Source organism: Anser brachyrhynchus, assembly GCF_964034855.1.
Source record: "Anser brachyrhynchus genome assembly, chromosome: 1".
Classification (NCBI taxonomy): Eukaryota; Metazoa; Chordata; class Aves; order Anseriformes; family Anatidae; genus Anser; species Anser brachyrhynchus.
The window spans coordinates 60,647,019-60,662,604 of NC_137694.1; the positions used below are offsets into that span (position 1 = coordinate 60,647,019).

Sequence of the window (15,586 nt, forward strand, 5' to 3'; positions counted from 1 at the left end):
TCACATCTTCCCTTCCAGCAAAACATATGAGCATTTCCACACGGAGCCTTCTGAGGATGCTCTTGTTTCTGTCATTGCAGTGTGGGTGCTCACTGCTGAGGTTCCAGACTCCAGATATCATCCCGCTGTGTGTGTTTAGTTGTGAGGTTCCTATCAAAAGTGTTATTTGTTCTTTTTTCCTTTATGTTCTTTACAAAGCAAGCTCTCAGCTTCTAGGTGAAGCCTGTCATCATTAATCTAATCATACTTTGCACAGCCTTTTATTATTATTTTTTTGCATCCTCAGTCTTGCCCCTGTGACAAATCACAGTAGCCGTCATGGTAATGGAAAGCTCAATAACGTCAAAAACTTCCTGGTGTATATGCAATGGGAAGTCATTCAGCAGTACATAAATAATCCTTGCTAGCCATACTGTTACAGAAGATTACTTCTCCTCTCCCCTCAAGCAGGGTGGCTAATATCCTGATCCACACTACCAAAGACCACAGTAAGGTGCCACAGGAAAGAGAATTCCTCTCCTCCCAACTCGCTTACTTTGTGTGATGACTGCATTTGTAAGCTGCAGAGTAGAACATAGTTACTGTTATAGCTAATTTCACTTTGTGAGTTTGCAAGTGACAACATAGGGGAGCCTGTGAGAACCACAGATTCCAGGATCTCTGGTTTGTATTAATGTCCTAGCAAAATGTGCTGTATTTTTCCAGAGTACTGTTTTAGTGAAATCTAAAGTCTCCTACCTATCTTTGCTTTACATATATGCATATATAGACTATTTATAGTGATGTTATAGATGACCGTCATTCTTGACTTAAAATACTTGAATACTTGTCAGAAGCATGTTTTTTTTTGTTTTGTTTTGTTTTTTTTTTCCTCTATGATAGGGAAAGGAAAAACAGGTCCCAGCATGTCATCCCTTCAAGGGGTATCTGGGCAAATTTCTTGCTGTTTATTCTGTTACACTTCTGTTCTGTGCATCTGCATTGGGTGAGAAGGACTGGAGAGCGAAGGTGGTGAAGATCCAGTGAAAGAGTCTGAAGCCCTGAGGAAAGCACAAAGAGAAGTAGAAACAGACATGCTTGAAGCTGTAAACAAAGTCCTTTGTCACGATTCCTGTTGTACTCAGGAAAACAGGACTTTCTGGTTAACAGTGTGAAGTATATTGAAGAAATAGCTGAAGGCTACATAAAGAGCAGTCAGTGATAAAATTGTTGGGTGTCAGCTGCCACAAAGATGCCAAATACACGTGGGTAACCCCTGGCCAGGTTCATCAAGAGAAACAGGTGACCTAAATCTCAGTCAGATTGCCAGGTATTATGAGGCTTTCCAGGAAAGGAGGGGACTAAGGGAACTGCAAAAAGGGTCAGGGTGATAACATGAAGAAACCAAAACAGGCAACAGCATGAAGATACTCAAGTTGAGGATACCACTTAGGAGAGTAGGGGTACAGTCACAAAACAATGTTCCAGCATATGGCTCCAGTGAAGGTCTGTTACAAAGGGGAAGTGACGCAGGATGGAGGATCACATATGACTAGCGAAATTTCTTCCTACCTACTGGGAAACAGCAGACCGAAACAAAGGATGAACTGTACCATAGCAGGTAGCTGTCTCACAGTTGTTTTTTCAATTGGGTTGTTATTTAACAACGGGAGTTGAATTTGGAGGTGTCTGGTGGAAGGCATGAAATTGCAAGGGAATGGTGAGCACACGATCAGATGTGACAATTCCTAAACTAGCCCAGGAAGCTGGGAGGTAATGTAAACACCGATTTGGTCTTAGTAGACCCAGAAACTGGGGAACATGAACCTAAACATGAGATGAGAAGAAGGGAAGATTATTTTTGTGAACTGAACTCCAGGAACTGGAGCAGGAAATCTTGTTAGCTGAGACAGTGAATGAGTTAGCAGTTGCCGAGGACTTCGTTGCGGATAACATCTCGGAAATGTGAGAAAAGTTGTCTCACACTTTAATCTGGGAAGTTACCTTTCATGGCTGGGTCTTGGTGAAACAAATTACCTACAGGCAGCCTTATGTGGCCTGGTGCAAGAGGCACTGCCATGTAATGTGGTATCCTTCAGCAAAGGGGTGGTGGGCGGCATCTGAAATATGTTTGGAAATTAAGTATTTCAAAGCTTGTTCTGAATCTGAAGCAGGGACAGAAACCTATTCTCTTGCTGATATTTCTGAGGGATAGCTTACTAAAATAAATAAATTTAAAAAATGGAAACAGAAAGAGCATGAAACAGCACGCTCCATGCCAAGCGCTGGTGCATACCACTGCTCGCAACGCAGGCATGCCGGAATGAAGTGTTTTTTTAAGGCTATTGTTGTTTTTCTAAGGCTTTTCGTGTCTGTTGCTTAGCCTGGGCTGTAGATATGCAAGAGAGGTTGGAAAGGGAAAGAGGAGGCAGCAGGGAAGGGCCTCATGCGCCCTGAAGAAATGGTGGGGATGAGGGTGTAGAAGCCAGGAGTACTTTTTTGAGCTGAGCTGTGTTTCCAGGGACTGGCAACTAACTCAAAAACCGTCTGTTTGATACCTAAGGACACACAGACCTCCGTTATTTAGCAAACTAAACGCAACGCTAACGCCCTATTTCCACGACTTTAACAGCGGCCCCTGTGAGAGGAGACCCCCGGCGGGGGGCGGGGCCTGCGGCGCGGCCTGGCCCCGCCCCCTCCCCCCGGCCCAGGCTCCTCCCCCGGCTCCCCGCGCGCGGCCGGCGGGGCGGGGCGGGGCGGGCGCGCCCCCGCGCGGAGGCGGGCGGCGCGGGGCGCGCGCAGGTGGCGGGGCGGCCTGCGGCGGGGGCGCGCTCGGGCAGGGCTGCGGGCGGGCGGCCGGGGGCCGCCTCCCACCCGGATGCGCCCGGGAGGAGGAGGAGGAGGAGGAGGAGGAAGAGCAGCGCAGCCCGCCGTGCCCGCGGGGCGCCGCGATGACCTGACGCCGCGCCATGGAGCGGACGCCGCGCTTGGCCGCGGCGCTGCCCGCCCTGCTGCCGCTGCTGCTCGCCGTGCCGGCGCTGCGGGGCTCGCCCGCCGTAGGTGAGGGGGGAACAAAGCCGGGGCGGGGGGGACGTGGCAGGTGCGGGGGGGGGGGGGCGCCCCGCCGCTAACAATGCCCGCCCGGCGCGGGGGGACGCGCATTGTTCGCCGCCACCGCGCGGGGACGCGCGCACACGCGCGCCGCCGATGCCGTGGGGGGGGTTCGGGGGGGGGGGGTCCCGAGGCGCCGCGGGGGGACCCCCGGGCGTGGGGGGCCGCGGTGCTGCCGCCCCGCACCGTCCTGCACGGCCCCACACGGCCCGGCCCGGCCCGGCCCGCGGGAGGCGCGGGGGCACCGCCAGGGATCGGCGGCCCCTTTTGTTGTTATTTTATCCCCTCTCCTCTCCGGCATCGCAGTTCGGCCGCGGTTAGGCGGGAGGCTTGGCCCCCGAGCTGGTTGTGGCCCCCCCCAGTGCTTCGCCTTTAGCCCCGGGTTTTCTTTAAATGCAACAACCGGCGCGTCGTGGGCACGCTTCTGCTGCCAGCATGGGTTTTCCTTTCGGTGGGTGCCAGGCACAAGTCGTACCCCCCCGTACCGACACCTAGATAGCAGCAAGGGGCCGTGAGGTCCTGCGTCAGCCGTGCCATGGAGCGGGGACTCTGAGCTGGGGGGAACGTGGCGGGAAGCCTCGAGCAGCGTTGGGAAGCGTGCCCGTCTTCAGCGTGCCCGTCTTCGCGCCTAGGGCTTCACCTCCGCCCCAGAAAGCGGCTGGCGTGCTGGTGCCGGCTGGCTAGCTGTGCGGGGAAGGCAGCGCTTCGGGGCCGCGGGAGGTGCTGCGGGTCATCGGCTGGATGCAGCGCGGGAGTTGGTGGCTTGTAGCTATCTCCAGGAGTCTCTTTGTACGTGGAAACCATCCGCTTGAAGACCAGGAGGTGGTGGTGCGTCCGTAAGGTGGAGGTTTGCGTGGGTTTTATGCCTCCTGGAGGTTAATGGAACAGCCGGGCTTTTTTTTTTTATCTAGAGTTTCGTAGTAAGTCACTGAAGGCTTTTGTTTAATTGTTTGCCTAATGCTGAATAGGTCTTAGAAGTTCTGCGACTTAAGTTGCAGTGGATCTCTGTAAACTCGTGTGAACGTAGTGAGTTCTTGTGTAACTGGAAAACAGCGGCGGTAATGTGATGTAATTCAGCCAGCGTTTGGGTTGCTGGAGGAGAGCACACGGAGACAATGGATCCCTCCCAAATCCATGCTCTCCTCCTTGGGCTAGGGCAGGAGCCGTCGAGCTGTTCTGATTTGTGAGCCCTCCACTTTCTCTTTTTCCAAGGGACATGCAATCACACATAACGAATTTTAGCACAGTAAGACCGAACTTACCGTTCACAAGATGCTTTTCATAGATGTGTTAGAAATGGTCCATTGATCGCAGAGGTTTAAAGGCCACAGGTTGCAGAGAACAAATATGTTTTGTTGCTTTTTCAGTTAGGATAAAATGCTTATTAAAAGCATGGCAGGAGTCCGATTTGTCTGTGTAGGGCCCATCATCTTCACAAAATTAGGACACAACCTGCATCCTAGTCTTCTTTAGCCTTGGAAAGTTTTGATGGCGTAGCGGCGGTATGAGGTATAAGTGATGTATGCTGGTCAATAGACTTACAACTCCCTGAGTGTTTCTTTTTGGTGCGGCTCACTTGCTACTCACTGCCAGTTGGTCTTTTAACCAGTTCGGTAACAGAGCAAGCTCCTGCAGCTTAGAGTTACGCAGAAGAGGCACACAACAGAAGAGTGAAACGTCTATTAAGGACGCTCGCCTGCCATTGAAATAGCAAAGTGAGCATCGGTACTTAAGGAAATTAAGTAATAAATCAACTTGGATTTTGGAATGCCTGATCCAGCTCCCACTGAAGTCACATGTTGCTGAATCAGGGCTTCAGCTTCCACAATTAAACAGATGGTGAACTCTGAGTATGCAGATAGGCTGCTAGTGTGCTGAAGGCAGGTACGTACGTATTCGAGCACCTTGTTGAACTAGAGCTTTGGGCAGGCTCTGCAAATGTCTTACCGCTCAGCCTGGGCTGTGTTTTTTCCTTTTTGCTTCATTGCACAATCTCTAACTCCAGTGTTGACGATCAGGAGGATCTATCTCGCTTTGCTGCACTGTCTTCTGTGGGAGAGAGGGGAGCGGCGTGCCAGACTAAAAAGTCTCCGCTGAGTTTCCTCGGAGACTCAAGGACTGAAGACAGGTTGTGGAGGTCAGGCAAGGAATCAGATATAACTGCCTCGTGGGACAGTTGCAGGATACTGTTTGCTCAACTTAATTGCATGAGGGTGTCACAGATGCTTGAGCTGGCACCGTGTCTCTAGTGGCCGGTTGAGCTTGTCAAGCTTACTTCCAGTTCATTTTCGCAGCAGACCCATATGGCTGGAGGATTCCCTTTAAGCCTGCTGTCTGTGCTGTGCCTGCTTTATTTATGTCAGCCTTGTGTCTACAAGCTACGCTTGTAGCCTTGCCAGAGGAAATGTGTGTTTTGTTTGCATGTTCTTTCAAGAAGTCAGAATGCTAAACAAGCTAGTGGACAGTGCAGCTTTTTGTGCGGCGGTGTCTGCTTTGTGAGTGGCAGCTCACTTCCGCGGAGCGAGGTCTTAGGTTTCTCAGGCAGGCTTGGTTACCTGAAAACGAGCACGCTTCTAACAAAGTAGGCTTTAACAGCTGTGACCTACCTGCTGTAATAGATTTTGGGCGCTGGACACATCAAAGAGCATGCTTCTTGCTGCAGCACAGATCTCTTCCGAGAGGTCTTGGGAAGCTGGTGGCTGCGGTAGTGGCAGACTGACAACCCAAATCTTGTTTCTCAATTCAGAATGAGTGTGTTTGCAGGGGGAGTTACTTGGAGGAGAAGCGAAGCAGAACAGGCTTCTTAATAACACAGTCCCACTTTGGCTGTGGGAGCCATGGCTTTCCTTCACTTGAAAGTAAATCTGTTTATGGGTGAAGTCCTTAAATACCAGTGTGCCTCCAGCCTTGCCTGTTGTGGTGTGCAGTATGAATAACGCTAATTGCGTAAGAGTTGTTACGGGTGATGTCCTTAACTGCCGAGTGTGTCTCCAGCCTTGACCAGTGTGGCATATGGTATGAACAACACTAATTGCGTGAGAGTTATTAACCCAGTGTGGCGTGGGAACCTCTCTGTAAGTAAAAAAACAAAATAAAAAAAACCCCCGTGGAAGTAGCACAAGTTGTCTTTTTAATTTTGTCTTGGAGCCCCAAAGTCAAGTCACATGGTAGCATTATGAACAATGCAGGCTTAATTTCTTTTATTTCTGGCGAGTGCAGAAGAATCGTGCTTTCATGGCATCCTTACCAGTGCGGTGGCTTCTGCACTCTGCAGTTGCATGATACGATGTCTTCGTATCCCTTCAAATGCACATGAACTCAGCAAGAAATGTGATTAACAATTTCCCACCCCCCATTTGTGCTGTATTTTCAGCTGCTGATGGATGTTACTGGAGATGCCTGTTTTGGAAGGCTGAGGGAAAGCCTTCCATAAGAGCAGTGGATTAGTGGTGTCTTCTTCCTAGTACATGAGAGAGGAAGATATACAACTGACCACCAGGACTCACATCACTGATGACATCGGTGTAATTGTACGTGCAATGCACAGAATAAATACTGTGAAATGGTGGACTGGGCTGACTGTGCTATCTTAAGCTAAAGCCATAAGTTGTTGTAAGATGCTTGTAAGAAGTATTACCGTTTTGCTGCACAGTTGAGAACAGACTTAGCAATTCCAATCAAACTTGCTATAAATTATGCATTTTGCTATGGGCTGAAGTTGTGTGGTTTTTTTTTTTTTTTTCCCCCCCAAAATGTCAGTTGAAAGAGTTCGGCTACTTCTGATGTTGAGGCAAGAAGAAAACAATAGTTTCTGCTTTGAGTTCTGCCAGCTTCTTTTCTGCACAACTTTAATACCCTTATGCTTTGGAGCATGCAGTTAAACTTTGGCATATTGTGATGGCTCTGAAGGGGATGTTCTCTCTGCTGCTGCTTTGAAAGTGATTTTTTTTCAAAAGCTTGTAACAACCAAATTTAGGCACGCATTGCTGCAGAAGAAATGATGCTTTTTTTTTTTTGTCTGCTGAAACTCAGGTATATTCTGTTCTTTGGGGAACTTGGACATCTGTCTGATGGTGCAGTGTTGGGAGGGGTTGTGTGTGTGTGATCTTGTTGCATCAGACCCAAGGGGGGGGGAAAGGAGAGATGTCTTTTAGGAGGAGCCAGTGCGGTATTTAGATAAGCAGTAGTAAGAGAAAGATCTCTGGATCTTCTCTGGTCTGTTCTGCTGGTGGTTGAGATGTGTGTAGAAGCCTGGGAGGTGTGGGAGTAGGAGGGGAGGAGAGACTGGAGCTGGCAGATCAAGAAGGCTGGGGTGCAGGAGTGGGAAATAGGTCTGTGTATGAAGGAAATTGCAACACAGAAGTTCTTCCTGGAAGGAACAATCAGTGCAACCTGGTGATGGGGTGATTAGGCTGGGAAACAGATCAACTTGGCTCAAAAAAAGGAGGAAAAACAAGCCACTCCAAAAGTGGCAAGTGGTACTGAAAGGAGTCAGAAGTGGTGAAGATACAGGATTGGGACAAAAGTGGAAGAGATGTAGCTGAAGGCACCAATCTTGAAATTGAGGTACAGAGGAGTGTGTAACGGCTGCTCTGGGACACTTTTGCAAGAATTTGGCAGAGAACCTAAGACTTCAGAGAGTTTTAGCTTTCCTTTTCTCAGCCAGGAGCGCGATAGTCTGCTACTCCTTGAATCTTTAATGAAAGTGCATCTGTCACCCTGTGACAGAATTGTTTTTCAGAGTTTGTTTTAAAAACTGGAAAACTTCCTACGCAGAGTTGTACCAGCATACAAAGACTGCAGAGGCAAAAATCAGTGGTGGAAATACTGCAGCTACAATAGCCTGTGCAATTTTAAATTTCTCCTTCTGTACCCGTAACTTATAACTTATGGGCACAGTAATCCCATGATTACAAAGTGTACACCCATATAGATAGTACTACGATTTACACACCTGCATACAAATATCTGTACGTGCAGACAGGACCCTCATCATGTTCAGTGTACAAAACCGATCCTGCTCTGGGGAGAAGTGGGTGTTGGATAGCAAATGAAGTTTTTCTCTAAGACTCTTGCTGCTCTTGCAGCAGATGTCTGAAGGTGTGGAATGAATGAGGTGGAGGCAACAGGGAAGTTGTTTGAGACTTGTGCTTTTTTTTTTTCTTTTTGAATAAAGGTCCCACTGTTAATGTAGGGAAATGCTGTCCTAGACTGTTGACCTGTGTTGCTGTTGCAGAGCTCCAGCGTGACGTGAGCAAGTTGCTTAAAGCAAGCTTCCCGCAGGTGGTCACTAGCTGTGTGTTCCTCATTTACTGGACGTGAGACCTGTGGGATCTGTGTTGCAGAAATGCTGAGTGCTTGCAGCTGCAAAAGAAGTCAAGGGGAGCTGGTGTTGAATAGATGTTGTGTGTGTAATTTTAAATATTCAGTAATGCTTTAAGTCTGGCATTCAGTATTTGACCTTTTCTAAAATTAATTTCTTAGAAATACTTTGAAAATCAGATGAGAAATGACTACAAAATGTTCAGATATAATAACAGTGAGCGCAACAGCAAAGTTCATCAGGAAGCGAAAGACTTTTGTCTTCAGAACAATAAAGATCCTGTGGATGATAAACCAGTCTGCCTAACTGGATTTCTCAGAACTATTTTAAGGAATACTTCTTGTAAGCAAAATAAAGCAACAGGTGCTGGTATTTATTGACATTTACTGCATTAAAGCATTTTTTAGTGTGAGTTGGCGAGCTGTATAGGTTGGAAGAACTGTGATGTATTAAAGTGTAGTAGGATTTTGATTATTTTAAATCAAGTCTTTAAGAAAAAAAAAAACATGGTTGCTGGTACTTGTTGCTCAGTTTAAGTTTTTAGCAATTCCAGCTTACATCCCCTACCTGCTTGTGTTTCATGCATGAACTGTTTTCTAATCCTTTTTGCCCTCTTACATTCCCCTGTCTGATTTAGAGAGGCTTCCCTTCTATGAATTTCCTGTGTATAATTTTGATTTGGTTTTAGCCATCTGGTCAGAGCAGTGCGTCTGGTCTTGCGGTATGAAACAGAGGTAAGAGGCCAAAATTGACATTAATCACTACCAACGAGTAGAGGGTGGAGTGAATGCTGGAAACGGTGAAAAAAGAGCCTGAAAATCCAGATAGTTTTCAGTAAGGAAAGTACACGACGGTATCACGCTGAAAGGGCTGAAGTCCAGGATGGCTGTAGGATGAGGATGTAGGACGAGGAGTAGGCTGTACAGCAGGTCTGCAGGAGGGGATGTGGTGCTGATGGTGGATCCCCAGCAGATTGTGATTCAGCAGGATGACAGAGGTGCTAGACTGCGAGAGCACATGGGATGTGGTCTCTAGCATGCTCTCGTTAGCTTGTGTTAGTCGCTCTCCTGTCTCTTGCTGGCGTGCCAGGGAGACGTTGGCTGTCGGAGGATCAGGTCGGGGCAGCACGGGTTTGCCTGGTCTGGAATGAAAAATAGGTGGGCAGGGCTGTATTAAATATATAAAAGATGGACACAATGGCAAGCGTAATGAACGGTGCTTTATGACTGTGCTGTGTAAGAAAAGGAGCAAAAGGCGGATGTGGCAGTGAAGGAGATGTGGGTTTTCTAATGCCTGGCCTTCTAACAGCAGGGGTAACAAAACCCTGAAATACACGGTTTGGAGCAGTAACATAATCTGTTCTTGCAGTTCCAGCAATGGATTAAATAATGACATAACAGAAGTGGATTGCACCGGTGATTCCACAGTGGTGTGGAAGGATGGATTAGATGACCTCTTGAAGTGTTTTGCAGCTCTGTTTTTGAGAGATCCTACAAATAATATCTGCAGATGTGTGACGGTATTTGTTTATTGCTGAAGGCTGGTCTGCTGTTCACGTGAAGAAATGACCTGTAGTCATGCAGTTAAGTACTGTGTCAAAATGTTTATGCAGAGAAAAGCCGAATCAAGTTTTTGTAGGCAGCCTTAGTTATGACCCCTTCGAGCTTTTGAATTATTGGTTTTAGGTCTAACAGTTTTGTAAAGTTTCCTTTTTGTACCTATAGCAACGAATATTTTTGCAATCCTTATTACTAAGGATAGTCACTGTGGCAAGGAAAAAAATAGAGGTGAGTATATCTCTTGTGTGCTGCATTTACTGTATGCAGTGTACGTTTTATGAAAACAGTAGTAAGAAAAATGTATTTAACAAGGGGCAATATTAACAGAAAACAATAGGTGTAAGTGAATCCCAGTTACGGTTTCTGAAGGGCCATTAACATCTCTATTTCTTGGTTTTTAATTTTTTTGAAATAGTCTCTGCTTTACTGGAGGATCAAGTTCAGTTTTATGCATTTTCTAATGCTGCATAAATTTTGACTGAGAGGACAGGTACGAGTAAATGGCGCGGTTGTGATTCTGCATCTTTGAGCTTTATTCATCACCTGAATTGTTAGTAAGTATGTATCTAATAAGTCGGATGGGAAGAGACGAGAGGCGGTATTAATGCTCAAAGCACTTTCTTGGTGTTTCTATGAAATTTCCCAGTTGAGCAAGCTGGGAACTTGTTCACTTGGTACAAAATTCAGGATTTTTCCATGTCTGTAGGGAAGGGAAAGATTCTGGACAGCTGAGTGGGAAACTGTCAGGTGCCTAAGACACACTTGAGAACTGTAAATGCATCTGAAAATAAATGGTCACGTAGGGCAGGTAGATTACACAGGTAAAGAGATTTTTCCTTAAGCTGTATTGATAGAATTTGCAATTTTTGTTTCCAGTTTATTTATTCTTAATTCAAGCCATTTGGGACTGTGTTTCCTATTGAGCATTGTCATAACAAACGAGCAAGTCCAACTGGTATCACTTTGTACATGAGAAGAAGGGTCTGCTTTTGTTTGTTCCCCTACCAAAAATGTATGGAACTAGTTTGTAGATGCCCTCTCTGTAGAAGTTCTCCTCACCTACTGGCAATTGTTTGATACTGCAAAGACTGTTTGCGCCCCTTCCAGCTGGGTGTGAACCAGATTAGATGTTGAGTCTGTCCCACCTTTTTCTGTGGTTTGTAATTCTGTTGTAAACGAACTCCACCACATGCGTGCGGATTTTGGGGAGCGCTGCCCTCAACCACAAAGCCATGAGGCGTGATTTAGCTCAGTGTTATTTCAAAACAAAGCTCCAAGTATTTATGTAGCAGATCCTCTGGGTTAACATCAGGTTACTTTTCCAAATAGAAGGAAGACGGTTGTGTCAGCTGGACAGGTTCTGGTTAGGTAACTTTCCTAGCGGATGCCTGTGTTTAGAGATGGAGCTAGTGCTGAATTGGGACTAACTCGTGTGATAGATTGGGATAGAAATTGCATGTCACAGAACAAAATCCTGGTCTAGATCAGAAGTCTGGTTTGAAGATGGTTTCAATTAGGAGCTGTCAGTGACCTTACTTCCTGTCCTTATGTTGAAAGATGAAACAGATTTGGGCTTCCAGCCATTGACGTTCCATTTTTTTGAAAGACGTAATTTGTTCCACTCTGGACAGGTTCCCCCCCACCCCCCCCCCCTTAAAAAAAAAAATTTCCTTTGTCTTTCCTGAGTGCATGTGCTTTTTATAGTAACTTAGTAGGAAAGAAAATACATATAAATCATCATAATCAACTTTTCATCATGAAATATTTTATCCAGTCTTAGTACAAGCACAGAAGTTCAAAGAAAATAAATTGCATTTGTCTGTTTACTTTGTTTGCTTCTGTGAGCAGTTACTTAGCTTCTACCACAGCCAGGTTCTTCAAGCTGTAAAAATTGTCGGAAGGATTAGGATAGCTGAGGAATGCAAAATGAATGTAAATCCATTTTGCTTCTTTTTAAATTGACTGGATTCCAAGTTGACAGTGTCACTTGAAAGTATAATCTTCTTAAAATCCTGGGAGCATTAGAAACTAACGTAGAAACAAAACTGAACATAGTTTCTGTGCTGCAGTATTAAATCTTATGAATCCTTAGTATTTACTACTCCTGTTTACTTGCTGTAAATGTCATTATTGAGGTCAGGTGGAGATACTTCTAGAAATCTTACTGCTAAAGAGATTCTTTCAGATTCATGAAAATAACTTGGTTTTTTTTTTTGCATTTCCTGAATGAGGCAAAGCATGCTACTTGTGTGTGAGATTGCACTGGCAGTTTAGAGTGGCTGCATTATGTTATATTTGGAAGTAAAATGCATCCTTGAACAGAACGCAATCTTCAGTTGTATTATGTTCGGTGCGAACATCTGTGTCATTTAGATAAGATACTTCAGAATTGTTGTGCATTACTTTTCCTTATTCCTAAATAGTATGAACCTTAGAGGTCAAATCAAACTTGTGCGCTTGATGCTAAGTAACTTTCTAGATTTTTTTAAAAGCAGAAAAATGTACTTCCAAATGTAGATGCAAGAGTTAATGTGCTTTAGGAAGACAAATGTTTTGATTTAAGTGAATACTTCAGCTCCTATTTCTGTTTTTTAATTTTGAGATATGCTGCTTTTAGTTTTGGGGGAGTGAGAACCAATGAGAATTGTGCACGTAGAATACAAGTAATGAACTAATTAAAATGATGGCTCTTGGAATTCTTCTGGGTGTTTAAGATCAGTCCTTGTGGACTGAGTTATTTGAAGGGCGTAGGTGAAAAGCACAAGTCATATTAAACATAGTTTGTCTTAAGCAGTCAAAGCAACTATCCAAAACAGCAGGTGTTGATGTAGAATGCGCACATGAGCTCAGGCATCCAGGACTGGTAAAGCACTAGTACGTGGGGTTTTCTTTGTGTCTTCTTGTTCTTCTTCTTTAATTCGTGGGAGATGAGGGAGGACTTCAAATGAGATGGTCTTCAACCTTTTATATATGCTTTAATCACGAAAATAAACAGTTTGTGGTTTTGCTGTGCGAACTCTGAAAATTTAAGTGGGACCTCTGCCTCAAATTGTTTTCATGTTGTGCTCACCTTTTGAGCCACATCATCCAGTGATCTGATACCAGTCTAATACTATAATGCCTACATTATGTGTTTCTTTCCTTGTGATGTGAAGGAGCGTGAACATAGTCTGACAGAAAGAGAGAATTTGAATAGTGGGCAATGGGATGTTTACAACCTGCAGTATTTTTACTACAGGTTATAGGATGTTTATAACCTGTAGTATTTTTATCAGGCTAGTTTTGGATTAGTTCTTATCTGGAAATTTTTTAAGGTCATGAACTCATTGATGCTTCCTTCCCAAGTTGTTGCTGCAGATGTGAGAAAACTAACATCACTGCATCCTTTCTAAATTCTGGGATTGGATTCCTTGCTGCTTCAAATAGGTTGAAGGTGAAGCTGTTAAGTCGAGGGAAGAACTTTATCCTGTGTTTGCAGGTCAAAAGAGCATTTAAACTGCAGCTCTGTTATTGCTAAAGTATTGAAATAAGTTCTGTTGGAAACCTACGTATTCAAAAAGAACGCTTGTTTCTTTTTTTTTTTGGCTTCTTGCTTTTATGAAAGAATATCTGAGACAAATCAAAACGGATGGGTTATGTTATTTACTCTAGTGAAATCTTGTATGTATTATGACTAAACTCCCGTTTGTTGGCTTTTGGGGGAACATTTTTTCTCAATATGCAGGATTTTTTTTCATGCATCCGTGTATTTAAGAAGATGAAATAGAACATGGTAGGTATAAGATTTTTTTCATTAAACACTTGTGCTCACACAGCAATTATTCAGTGGCTGTGTATTTGCATTAGTAGCCTGGCTTGTAATTATGTAGCCTGACAGTCCTATCAGTAGCCTCTTTTCCATGCAAAAAATGTTCCAGACCTCCTCATAGCATTCTCTGTTAGTGTTTATGGAAAATGACAAATTTCTAAACAAAAATCCTGCTTGGGTAATTGGGCTGTTTGTGAAGCGATCAATTTCTATTTTAAATTAGTAAAACCATCAGATTTTCCTCTGTTTTTACACATTATAGTAGGTATTAAGTAAATCAAGTCAGAAAACACAACAGTAATAGAGTAAAAAGCTGCTCAGCCTCACTTCATGGCAGTGTTTTATGTTGTTTGCCTGGAGTGTTGAATTGTCATAATACCTAACTGTTCGAATAGAGGCACACGACCAAGAGGTTTTGCTTCACAAATACGTTAACTTTATTGGTTTTTTTGTCCAGTATAGTAGCCTTTAAATCGTTTTCTTCCATTTTTTTCTCCATCTTGGAAGAAAATCGTTTATGGGATTTTTCATTATTTTTTAACAAATGTGTCAACATTCCCTTCCCTACTTTCCTCAATGTACACTTTATTTTTAAAAATAAATTCTGTCGTCTTTGTCTCAGTTGCTGTCTTGGAGTGAACGTCATAGGGAGTTCCATCTTGCCTTCTACTGAAAAAACAGGGGGGAAAAAAAGTAATAATTCCAGCTTTTGTTGGTTTTATGCTCTGTGTACTTCTTCCAAGCTCTTAAGGAGGAGAGCAGAACTCATTAGACATGGGTGGGGAAGGGAGGACTTGGAAAAAGAGAGAGGAGGAAGAAAGGAGCGCTGTCTCTTGCCAGACACGAATGATTTTCCCTCTCAAGAAGCTGTGGTTCTATGTTATTATACCATGCAGAGGAAAATCCAATTTAAGATGTTGCTGTTAATTCTCTTAGCTTGTCATTTCAGCTTTTTGGATGGCTATAATATGTGCTGCGTTTTTAAAACAGTACTTCATTGGAATATTTTTAGTGTTTTGTTTTTCTTTCTCCCCTGTAAATGGGATAGTTCTTGAAACCCTGTGTGGAACAGAGTCATGCAAACAACTGAAAAGGCACCTCTGGAGACAGAAATGAGCATCTGGGCATGTAAGGGAAGGTCAGGAACCTTCTGAAGCACAGCTGCCACTGGCGGAATGGCACCTCGGCTCTACTTGACTCCAAAATTAATTTAAGGAGCAACTGCATTAGAACTTGTTTGCTCTTAAATAGCCTCTGCTATTGGGAAACCTTCATTTTGACACCAACTCCTTCTGCATTTCAACACAATCACTTACTAGTAATTTTTATAGGACTATGTTGCTTTTTGTGGTTGTTTCATCTTCTGGAAGGAAAGCGGATCTCTGTATTTTTAAGTAGTTGTTTCAACTCTGAGAGTACAGAGTTATTTTTAAAGAAATATCATATAAATGATTGAGTTAAAATGTCTTCTTGGTCCTTAGTCATATTATGTATTGAAAGTTCAAGCTCCCTAATTCATCTAGATAACGAATTTTTACTTTTATAGCTGACGAGTCCAGAGAGGTACTCGTTTTGCTGATGTATTTTAGTAGGACCATGCGTTCTTCTTCAAAATTGATGCTTTCCATTTTAGAGCCAGCTGTGGCACTTTCCCTAGCACCAGACTTACTTACTGGTCAGCCCCTGTGCGAGTGCTTTGGTTCCTTTCCTGGCTGCCATTTTGCAGCCTCTCCCCACGCAGCCCTGGCCCGGCCCTGCCTGGCGGCCCTTGGCCTCCTAAGGGGCTCTGTGGGGCAGGGGCACCAG

General features: G+C 44.5%; 1 protein-coding gene and 1 long non-coding RNA gene across 9 annotated transcripts in view; one reads left to right on the forward strand and one right to left on the reverse strand.

Moving 5' to 3' along the window:
- Positions 1 to 1,350: 1,350 nt before the first annotated feature.
- Positions 1,351 to 15,586, forward strand: part of KIAA1549 — a 144,350-nt gene continuing 130,114 nt past the window's right edge. For 2 of the 8 annotated variants that reach the window (XR_013949896.1, XM_080588780.1), the window contains exon 1: positions 1,351 to 1,600. Coding sequence is in view for 7 of the 8 variants with exons in the window: in XM_080588780.1 (XP_080444906.1) it covers positions 1,459 to 1,600 (142 nt within the window). In the remaining variant the exon portion in view is untranslated. Of the gene's footprint in view, positions 1,601 to 2,789; positions 3,040 to 15,586 lie in introns of those variants that run through there. The other 6 variants (XM_080588777.1, XM_080588776.1, XM_080588778.1 and 3 more) reach the window with 4 other exon arrangements.
- On the reverse strand, positions 6,836 to 13,343 carry LOC308193829. Its single transcript, XR_013949963.1, has 2 exons — positions 13,230 to 13,343; positions 6,836 to 13,190 (listed from the first exon to the last, which is right to left on the reverse strand). It is a non-coding gene; the product is annotated as an uncharacterized lncRNA (long non-coding RNA).